This window comes from Chinchilla lanigera, unplaced genomic scaffold (genome assembly GCF_000276665.1).
Source record: "Chinchilla lanigera isolate Chin_1 unplaced genomic scaffold, ChiLan1.0 scaffold00174, whole genome shotgun sequence".
NCBI lineage: Eukaryota > Metazoa > Chordata > Mammalia > Rodentia > Chinchillidae > Chinchilla > Chinchilla lanigera.
Window position 1 is genome coordinate 425,019 of NW_004955575.1, and position 11,398 is coordinate 436,416.

The following is an 11,398-nucleotide window of genomic DNA, read 5'->3' on the forward strand; positions in this document are numbered from 1 at the left end:
TTCTTACTCTTCTTTTCCCTCCTTTTTCTTTTTTGGTAGCAGGGATCAAACTCTGGGGTATATGCTTGCTAAATAGTTTACTCTTATGAGGCTGGATTTGTTATTGAATTACATTTTTTTCTTTGGGTTTATAGTTACATTGAATATATTAATTTCCAGATGTGTACTTACCTTTTGCTGTCTTTTCCTGAAGGGGAATCTTACAAAGAACAAGGTATTTCCACCATCTCAAAAAGCACACATGCAACTCCAGAACCTCAAAAAGAACAACTTGAACTAGCTTTTCAGAATATAGAATCTAGATCTCTTGATGAAATCATGGATACATGTATAGAAAAGAATATGCCTCAGTTGTCTCAGGATGACATAGTTATGTGTGATAAAGAAGAAAGAACTGATGCTGCTTCTAAGCCTGAACAGAGGGGAGGCAGAACATCGTCTTCAAAAGCTCCGCTGTCCAGGTATCGTGAGAAAGTCCCTGTGCCTCTAAGTGTTTGCAGCCTGCATAGAGAAGACATGCATGTAAAGTTAAGCTCAGCACTAAGGTTGCTTTATAAGTATGTCCCGTCTGTAATGTAAGGAAATACAGTATGTTCCAGATAAATATACATCCTGTGTGAAGAGAGTTTAATTTCAGTTGTGAAACTCCCTATTTGGAATAGAAAATCTTCAGCATATTGCATACTTTGTCCATGGTTATTATTTTGCTTATTGCATATTCTGCCATACAGTGCCAACTAATGCACATGTAGATGTTAGGAGACACAGACCTGATACCAGAGGTAGCTCTGGAAGTTGTTTTATTGAATTCCAAACTAATGTGTCATTTCCTTCCTCTGTGGCACACTAAAGAGGTAAAGCATGGCTTTCTTTCTGAATTTAAGCTCAAAGCCAACTTCTCCCACTTTTTTTGTTTTTTTGAGACAGTCTTGCTATGTAGTTCAGGCTGACCATGAACTCACTATGTAGCCTAGGATGGCCTTGAACTTGCAGTGATCCTCCTGCCTCAGCCTGCTAAATGCTGAGATTACAGGTGTGTGGCATCACACTGGCTGAACTTTTAATAACACCCCCAGATGATGTCAAGGTATTTCACTCACTTTTAAATTTGTGAAGCCCTCGTCTAGAATAAGCCTGGTGCTGGCTGTGGTGGTGCATGCCTGTAATCCCAGTACTCAGGAGGCTGAGGCAGGAGGATTGCTGTGAGTTTGAAGCCAGCCTGGGCTACATAGTAAGTTCAAAGCCAGCCTGAATGACACAGCAAGGCCCTAGCCAAAAAAAAAAAAAAAAAAAAAGAAAAAAAAAGGAAGAAAACAAATAGGATAAGCCAGGATCCTGTAACAAATCTATATCCTGACCTAATGGCATCAGTACTTGGTAGAGAGTGTTATTTTAGCATTTATGGAAAGAGGATGGTGTTAAGAATGTACTTTACTGATATTCTTCACTATCTTTGCATTTACATTTCTAGGCCTGGCAGAAGACCACTGGGATTTTTAGCTTTAATATGTTCAAAGAATAATTTGGAGTCCGATGAACCTACTCATGTCCGTAGTAAAAAACGCTTAAAACCTCTTCTACCTGTATCAAGGCGGAATTTGAAACGATCTAAACCACCTGGTGAAACCCAGAAAAAAAATCAGGAGTCCTCTGATGTGCTTCCACCTCCAAGTGAGGTCCCCAGTGCTCAAGCTGAGGCTCCTGGCAGCTCAGCAACTCAGGTGTGTGGGGACAGCTGCGTTTTGTTTTGTGTGTAAAATGGATAGGATGTCAGACTCAGCTGGGGAGAACATGGTCGTTTCATTTTCATGTGGTTGTCTGAAGTGACTTCAGGGCAACTCGCATTAATTTCAGCCGCCTCAGAGCCTCCATCCTGGAAGGTACGGTGTTCGATGAGGAAGTTACAGCTGGTTTAGAGCCTGAGAACTGGCAGGCAGAGGACATTTGACTCCCACCCACTTCCTCCAAAGACCCTTCTGAGTGTGGAAGCAAAACTGAAGCAGTGCTCGTGCTTTAGTTTGACTTAGGAGAAATGTCCTGACAGCCTCAAGAAGCCATGGAGCATGAAATGATCATTTATGCTTTGCTTCTTTTTTTTTTTTAAGATTTTAAAAATATTCGCTTCACAAATTTGCATGTCATCCTAGCACAGGGCCATGCTGATCTTCTCTGTATCATTCCAATTTTAGTATATGTGCTGCTAAAGCGTGCAGTTGTGCTTTGTTTCTTTCTTTTTTGTTTTGTTTTTTTCTTCCAGTACCAGGAATCAAACTCACAACCTTGTGCTTGCCAGGCAGGCACTTTGCCGCTGAGCTAAATCCCCAGCCCCAGTTGTGCTTTGTTTCTTTCTGAAGTTAATGGCAAGCACTGGGATAGAAAAATCCGTGAAGCCCTATTTATGATTCTTGGTTATCATTGCCTGTTTTATAGAATAGTTGTTACAGTTGCTAGTGTGACCGTGCCAATTTAGTCATATCCTTGTCTGTGTTAGATATTATACAATTCTGTTCTGGTTTACTTATTTATTTTGGCGGGTACTGGGAATCGAACTCGGGACCTTATCCTTGCCAGGCAGGTGCTTGTGCTACTGAGCTATATCCCGGGCCCCTGCATTAGATATTAACACCTAAACTAGACTAAATCACATTTTAGCAAAATTAAGTTAATGGTGGATGAGGTGGCTGTGATCTTGAGGTTCATCCATTTCCTATGACTGACTCAAGTTTACCCTTCTTTATGGCAGAGTAGTATTCCAGTATATTATAAATACCAAATTTTCTTTAGCCATTCATCTGTTGATGGGCATATGGACTGTTTCCAAGATTTAGCTATTATAAACTGTGCTGCTATGAACATGAGTATGTATATATCACTGTGGTGTGATGCTTTTAACTCTTTTGGGAAAATACTTAGAAGAGGAACAGCTGGGTCAAATGGAACCTCTAGTTTTAGTTTTTTGACTAATCTCCGCAGTGATTTCCACAGTGGTTGTACCAGTCTTCACTTCCACCAGCAATACAGAAGGGTTCCTTTTTCCCCACAGCCCCACCAGCATTTGTCACTGGTTGATTTCTTGATGACAGTCATTCTTTCTGGAGTGAGATGGAATCTTAGTGTTGTTTCAGTTTGCATTTGTTGAATGACCAGTGATACTGAGCAATTTTTCATATATTTATTTTCTGTTCATACTTTTTTTTTTTTTTGAGACAAGGTCTTGCTATGTAGTCCAGGCTGGCCTCAAACTCATGGTGATCCTCCTGCCTCAGCCTCTTGAGCGCTAGGACCGTAGGTGTAACCACTGCACCTGGCTTGTTCGTATTTTTTCATCTGAGAAGTGTCTTCATGTCAGATGCCCGTTTTTTGGATTGGGTATTTAAATTTGGGAGATCTGATTTTTTTGTTTGTTTGTTTGTTTTGTTTTTTTTGTTTTTTGAAATGTAACTTTTATCAGATATTAAATCTCCATACATGTTAGGGTCATTTCTAATCTTTTCTTTCATTGGTATATGGATTTATAAGGTGCTGATTTTGATATGGTCTTTTTGATTTGTGGTGTTTCCTTTGGGTACTCATCTGTTTTATAGGTCTTTCTGCTTACGTCAGAAATTAATATATTTTAATTATAGAATTTACTTTTTTTTCTTTCCTGAGGTATTAAGGAGTAAACCCAGGACCTTCTCACTGAGCTGTACCCCAAGTCCCTTTTTATTTATTTATAAATTTCATTTAAAAAAATTTTATTTAATTACTCACTATGTAGTTCAGGCTGGCATCAAATTCTCTGCAATTCCACTTCCTCAGCCCTCTCCAGCGTTGGGGTTATAGAGGTGTCCCAGCGTGCCTGGCTACTTTCTTCACTTTGAGACAGGTTCTTGCTGAGTCACTGAATTGCTTAGGCTGGGCTCTAACTTGTGAACCTCCTGCCTCAGCCTCCTAGAGTGTTGGGGTTACAGGCATGTGCCACCATACTCAGCTAACAATGTTATGCTGGTCTATATTAAAATTCTTTCATGGGGGTTAAGGGAAAGTAATGGATTGTTGATACATCATGATTAACCTAAGCATACCTAGTGTAGATTTAGATTGCTTCTAGTTTTATTACAACTAACGCAACAAAAGTTACCTTGGTGTTTTTCTCTCCTTTAATTTTAAACCCAGGGCTTTGCACGTGCAAGGTGAGTGCCTTACTGCTGAGCTGCATCTCCAGTCCTCACTAGCAATATGTAAGTGTTGGGTCACATTTTCTTTTTGCTACCTTTATAGGCTTCCCGTGATCGGCCGTCACTGACAGAAGAACGTAGAAGTGGCCAAAAGCAGGCACCTGAAACAGAGGAGCCAACCACAGTGTCGGAATATTTCTTCGGGGATATCTTCATCGAAGTGGAGGAGGCAGAATAAAGCCTGTGCGGTTTTTTCTTTTCTTTTTTTCCCCTTTAAATCTAGGATTTCCAGAGCCAGTTGCAGCAACCAAGCAGTATTTAGAAAAAAGCATCACTGTTTACTTTTCTTTAGGTCAGTTTTGAATATTTAATGAACTCGAGTTGAAACGTTCATCATCAGTGGAAGCACTGCCGAGTTCTCTCATTCTGGCTGATGGGGCGTTTCGGAAACACCGAGCAGCGGTGGCTGCGCTGCGTCGGCGCGGGGACTCTGTTCTGTCTCCACTCTGCCGCCCGGAGCCGCGCGCCTGCCTGACCCTGCGGGACAAGTGTGGGGAAGCGGTCGGAGAAGCCGCGGCACCATCTTACTGGGAGTTGATTGTATTGACTGCTTAGCAAACTTCCTTTGTAAAATTTTGTTCTCTTTTCTTTGCTTCTTGGGGGGATGATGAAGGCCTTTTCAGTTGCCTATTAGTATACAAAATTGTCAATCTCCACTTCAGTATGTGACCTTTAAAATTTTTCTATTATCAGCTATTTGTCTGAAAAACACGTATTTTTCTATTTCATGGTGATGTAACATTAGTCCTAATTGAAGAACTAGTATTTAAACTTAATATTTATAAAGATGACAAATCAAAGAGTTTATTTATTTTTAAATTTTTTATTTAAAAGGATATTCAGTTTTTAATTATTTTCACCCCTCAGAATGTGTGTAAAGAAGGCATTATTAACAAATTTGTATTTGTCTCCTTTTCCTCTTCAAAGATACTTAAAATGATATAACTAGAAAGTTTTGGCAAGTTTTTTTTTTTTTTCATTTTTTATTTTTTGATTCTTTTGAGACAGGGTCTTGCTGTGTAGTTCAGACTGACCTTTAAACTCACTATGTAGCCCAGGCTGGCCTCGTGTGCACAGTGATCTTCCTGCCTCTGCCTCCTGAGTGCTGGGATTACAGGTGTGCACCACCACACCCAGCGATATGTATGTTTTGAGTACTTTTTATCCTCGTAGTTTAGTATGTTGATTTCGAACTGTGAATGTTTTTGCTTTTCTTCTATTTTAGATAATCTCAGGATTTTCAGGAGGAGAAAATCTCAACTTCCGTCTGTAAGGCAAATCTCCTTGCACATACACACACATACACACTCCTTTTTTAAAACCACAGTTTCTTGATCCTTTGTACCCCATTAAATTATGGTCAAGGAACATTTAGACCATTAAGCACAAGATATAAGCAGAAAGTAAGATGGTAAGAGTTTTTTTTTGAGACAAGGTCTCACTATGTGTAGTGCAGGCTGTCCTTGAACTCACTTGTGTAGCACAGGCTGGCCTTGAACTCAGCGATCCTCCTGCCTCAGCCTCCCAAGTGTTGGGACATAAGACTTTAGTCAACAATTACCAATATGACTTTAAATGATTTTAATTTTGAAATTTGATGCTTTATGTATGTGTGTGTGCTCTACAGATACATGATATATATATATGTAATGTGTATATATATGGTGTATGTTTAATATCAAGTCTACTTCGGCAAATTTTTCCTGAAACAAATTTCTCAAAGAGCAGATTTAGTTTGATTCTATTTGGAAAGCCTCCGACATTGCTAATACTTTAGCTCAGGAGTTGAAAACTTTCCCTTTTTGGGTTCCTGGGCTGCGTGGTCTCTGGCAGCCCCTCACTCCTGCATTTCATGCAGAGGCAGCCTCAGCGGCCCACAGATGCAGGGATGTGTCGGGCCTGTGTTGAGCTTGGCCCCTCTGTAGACAGTTTTCTTTATGGTGCTGAGAGCTATGTGTGAGTGACTTGTCACTGAAGTTCTGAGTTATACCCACAGCTGTGTTGACTGCTTTATGAAATTATTGGTGTTCCAATTGGAAAACTATTTCAAAGTCTAGATGATTTTACTGTTTGTATGTTGAAAGGATGACGGCCAGTTTTCAGGCTCCTTAGTAAGGTAGACAGTGGCCCAGCGAGTCCAACAGTGATGCTGACTTGCCAACAGTGACGGAAACTCGCTCTTAGAGCATTTCTTTCTCTTTCTCTCCCCACTTCCTGCCTTTCCTCCTTTCCTTCCTTCCTTCCTTCCTTCCTTCCTTCCTTCCTCCTTCCTTCCCTCTCTCCCCTCCTCTCTTTCTTTCTGAGATGGGGTCTCGCTGTGCAGTTTAGGCTGGCTTTAACTCACTATGTAGCCCAGGTTGGCCTCGAACTCATGGTGATCCTCTTGTCTCAGCCTCCCGAGTGCTGGGATTACAGGCGTGCGCCACCACGCCCGGCTTCTTAGAGCATTTCTTACACCGTTGCCTTACAGTGAAATTTCCAGTTTCACTTTACCATTGTGTTGTAAGGGAGGGTCTATAAATCTGAGTGGAAATTCTCTATAATTATGCATTTATTTATTTCTTGTGATTAATATATCAAAAATCATGGAGTAAATCACATTGTGATTTTAATATCCTGTTTTTGTAAATTTTTAAATCTCATTCTGAAAAGGTATCTTTCTGTTGGTGTTAGTGTGGGTGTTAGATTGCTATGACTAGTTATCCCTGTATAATATTTATTTTTTAACTTTGTTAATATCTGCCTCACAGATGTTAAACCAATTTTATGGAAGATATGATGATTTTTTACTCTGTAATGATGCAGGGACATTCACTGTATAAAGAATCATGTCAGTCAACAAACTGTCCTATCGCTATACCCTTTACATTAATCTTGGAAAAACAGAAACTAATTTAGTACATTTATCTTACAAGGTGGAAATATCTGTGTGAAGCCTGATTGATGTGCAGATGTTACAAAAATTTATAAATCTTAAAGGAGAGGTGATGAAAAGTATTTTATTTTTGTCCTCCTTAATGCTTACATTTTAACAAGTAGCTGACATGGTAGTTTAAAAGCCTAATTGTTGGTAAACGACTGAGGCACAGATCAAAATAGTAACATCCATTGTTCACTACCATGTTAAATATAAGTGACCATGTGTACTATCTTGCTTAAAGAAGTCTTTGACAAAAAAGCAATACCTGTCATATGTAAATTTTCTTGTTTTAAAGAAAGCAGTTATGTTTCATAGATATAAATTATGTAAATAAAAGTTATTTTGTACCATTTCTGTTGTGTTCTTTTCTTTCTGAAGATTTTGTAGCAGTGAACCAAAACTACTTATAGTTTTGAGTTATGGTCTCTACTTTGTTCTTTTCATGAAAATATAACTGGAACTGATGTTTTTTCTTATGTATTTGTTATAATGGATTTTTTTTTGATCTTATAAAAATAAATTTCCCCCCACTTTTGAGGCATGTGAAGAGTTGCTTACTTTTTGTTTTTGCTTTTTTTTTTTATAACCCCTTAGTGGATTTCTAGATATAAAAATCTAAGCTCTGTTACTCTCCTCCAGCCTATTGTTTGTATATTCCACATTTTCTTTATCTACTCATGTGTTGATGGACATATAGGTTGCTTCTAAGATGTAACTGTTACGAATTGTGTTGCTGTAAACATGGGTGTGTGTGTATCACTGTACTATGATGTTCTTAATTCTTGGAAAGACACCTACAGGGGAATAAGCTGGGTTGAGTGGAGTGTCTGTTTTCAGTTTTTAAGGCATCTCTGTATTGATTTTCATAGTGCTTGTAGTAGTTTACTTCCTACGAACACTGTAGTGTTCCATTTTCCCACTGGCCTCACCAGCATGCATTGTTTGATTTTTTGATGACAGCCATTCTTCATGGAATAAGGTGGAATCTCAGAGTTGTTTTAATTTGCATTTCTTCAATGGCCAGATGTTGGACGTTTTTTCGTATATTTATTTGCCATTTGTACTCACACTTCTGAGACGTGTGTTCATTTCAGTTGCCTTTTTGGGCTTGTTTTTTGGATTGGGTCTTTTATTTTGGGAGGTCCTTTATTCTAGTATAGAATACATAGGTTATGTATACTAGTCCTGTGTCTGAGGAGTAGCTGGCAAAACATTTTTTCTATTTTGTAGGTTGCCTTCACTCTTGGTTGTTTTTTTGCTGTGCAAAAGCCATTTAATTTGACAAAATCTCACTTTCGATTTTTTATGTTCTGTCTTGTGCAGTTAGGGTTCTTTTCAGAAAGCCCTTGCCCACACTAGTGTCTTCGGTTTTTACCTAATTTATCTCCAGTTCATGCCTAGTTTGCTACCGACTGCTTCTGTTGTACACCGAAATTCTGTGGGCAGATCCTGCTTCATGGTTCAGCAAACCACATGATGTTTGGTTTGTCAGGGGCAGTCCCCTAGGTGAGGCATTAGTGTCTAGCACTACTGTCATGGCTCGGTGTTTTTTTTTTTTTTTTGTCTTTTTGAGACAGGGTCTTGCTATGCAGTTCAGGCTGGCCTTGAGCTCACTTTGTAGCCCAGGCTGGTCTCGAACTCTCAACGATGCGTGCGCCACCACACTCAGCATGGCTTGTACATAGATGTCCCCCCAATGCCTCATGTGGTCATAGGTGAGGCTTTTGGGGGTGGCTGGATCTAGGGTGTGTAAATGTGAAGAGTGTGTGATACCTAGCTTAGTCCCCTAGTTGGTTTAGCGTAGTTCTGGGTGTGGCTGAATGGATTTACCAAAGAGGGAAGCCCTACCCTGTGTGTGGGTGGCACCAATCAATAGGCTTGTAGCCTGCATGCTATACGAACAGACAAAAGGGAGGCGGACTTGCCAGAAAATACTGAAAATGTCCTAGAGAGCCGGGCATGGTGGCGCACCCCTGTACCCACCACTTGGGAGGCTGAAGTAGGAGGCTCACTGCGAGGTCGAGACCAGCCTGGGCTACAAGGTGTTTAAGGCCAGCCTGAACTACATAGTGAGACCCTGTCTCAAAAAGAGAAAACTGGCACGAAGTAAAAATTGCCTTAGTTCCTTTCCATGCGCAGCCTTCCAGAAAATGTATATAAGCTGGAAAACTGCTCAGGGCTTCAGCTGTGTTTTGGACAGAAAGCTCCGCTCAACTCCGGTGCGCGACAATACGCTCCCGACACCCAGTGGTCCGTCCCGTCTCACCTTGCAAGAGTGAGCTACGCGAACCCGAACAGCACTGACCTGAGCTGCCGGGGGAGGTCTGTTCACTCTCAGAAGTGAACAGCGGAGTCAGAGAGGGCTTTGGGGAGAGGAGAGCCTCGGCCCAGTCTTGAAGGACGAGTCTGAGTTTACCAAGACGCTCGCAGGGCCGGGGCGGTGGTGGGCAGGGGCTCTGCGCGGGGGGGAAAGCACCCTTCGGCCGGGGGAGGCGCACACGGTAAGCCCAGCCTTTGCAGTCTGGAGCCGGCTCTGGCAGAGCTCGGCTCAGTTCTCTGCCTGCAGCGGCAGGCTCCGCCCACACTCTGCAAGGCTGTGTCCCGACGCCGCCTCTCGCAGCCGCCTTCCGTTCCTTTACTGTGGGGTGCGCACTCCAGCGCCTTCATGAGTTCATCTATATTACCTGCTATAGGAGCCTTGAAGCCTGGAGCTAAGTTTACTTTCAGGAGTCGGCTGCCCCCTCTCTACCTGACCGTCCTTCTGAGGTTCCTCAAGAGACGGGGGAAAGAAGCTCCCAACCTGCTAGATGTCTGGGACGAGTTCGTGTTCTCTAAAATCGAAGAATGAATTTTAGGAACGGTGGAGGTTAAAAGCAGAATATATTTATCGGGGGAAAGGAAGCTTCCGTCCGAGAGAGAGACAAAAGAAGTCCTCAATGCGTTGCCAAGGAACCAGCCTTTTCTAGGGACTTTTATAGAGCAAATCCATGAGGAGGCGGGTCCAAGATGGGAAACATGGTAACTCGCAAGTGGACGTGAGGCGGGACAAAACTATGGTCACCCAATAAGATTACGAGTATAACTGCTCAGGTAGAATTGATAAAATCGGGATCAAATGGAGAAGCGAGTCACGCAGCAAATGGGCATGAATACAGAATAGGGCTTTTCCTGTAGGGGGTTGGGTTAGTGGCTCTTCCTGGCTTTTTCAAGGTCATCGATATCTATTTAGAATATCAGTCTCTGATGTCCGTCCCTAGCCAGATATGTGGGTGCATCTTTCGTCTTGAGGTCTGGCCCACCGCGGAGGCGCCTGTCTCTCCCACAGCTGCAGGGCATCTTGTCTTCCATACTGGCTCTTTTGAGGGCCTGGCCCGGTCTGACTGCCTATAATATTTCTATCTAACTCAGCTGCCTACAACACTCTCTTTACTCTGCTTATCGAAGCAAGTTCCAGCCATTTTTAATAGTTCTCTTTTTTTCTTTCCCTCCTCCCTCCCTCCCTCCTTTCTTCCTTCCTTCCTTCCTGGCTTTTTGAGACAGGGTCTCGCTGTGGCTGTGTGGTACGAGCTGGCCTTGAATTCATTATGCAGCCCAGGCTGGCCTCAAACTCAGGGCCACCCTTCTGCCTCAGCCTCCTGAATGCTGGGTTTACAGGTGTGTACCACCATGCCTGCCTTTTAAATTTTTGTGAGTATGTTTAGGATCCTTGATTTAAAAAAAAAAAAAATCACAATTCTGAGCCAGGTGTGGTGGTGCATGTCTATAATTTCAGGAGGATCACAAATTCCAGCTCAGCCTGGGCAACAGCGATTTATCAAGACCCTGTCTCAAAATTAAAAAAATATAGGACTGTGGATGTAGCTCAGTGCGAAAAACCTGGCTTCCCACAGTATAAAAATAAACTAAAAACAATCACAGCTGATGTCCACGATCTCTTTATAACATCGTGAAGATAATGAGAAGTGTAAGATCGCCAGGGCAGGGTCAGACAGAGGCTTGTCCTGCAGTCTGCGAACCTATGATGGAAGACATTCACCGGCGCTGTCTACACGGTGACTGTAGGGATCCGAGCGGTACTGACACATGTGTGAGGTTCTCCACGCTCGGACCCCAGGCGGATCGCTCAGCTCTGGACTAGCTTTCCCAGACTCGCGATGTGAGTGGGCCTCGCGGAGCTGCGCCTCTGTTTCTTATTGGTTGGGTTGGGAGGCGTGGCGCGCGGCGCTGCCCAATGAGAGGCGGCGTGTGTACCACGTGC

General features: G+C 42.3%; 1 protein-coding gene across 4 annotated transcripts in view; it reads left to right on the forward strand.

Annotated features, from left to right (window-relative positions):
• Bdp1 (B double prime 1, subunit of RNA polymerase III transcription initiation factor IIIB) overlaps nt 1-5,251 on the forward strand; it is a 99,587-nt gene extending 94,336 nt beyond the window's left edge. For 3 of the 4 annotated variants that reach the window (XM_005413925.2, XM_005413927.2, XM_005413928.2), the window contains exons 37-39: nt 194-461; nt 1,472-1,721; nt 4,264-5,251. In XM_005413925.2, the coding sequence (XP_005413982.1) occupies nt 194-461; nt 1,472-1,721; nt 4,264-4,398 (653 nt within the window). In that variant the 3' untranslated portion in view covers nt 4,399-5,251. The remainder of the gene's footprint in view (nt 1-193; nt 462-1,471; nt 1,722-4,263) is intronic. The other variant, XM_005413926.2, reaches the window with a different exon arrangement.
• The last annotated feature ends 6,147 nt before the right edge of the window (nt 5,252-11,398 follow it).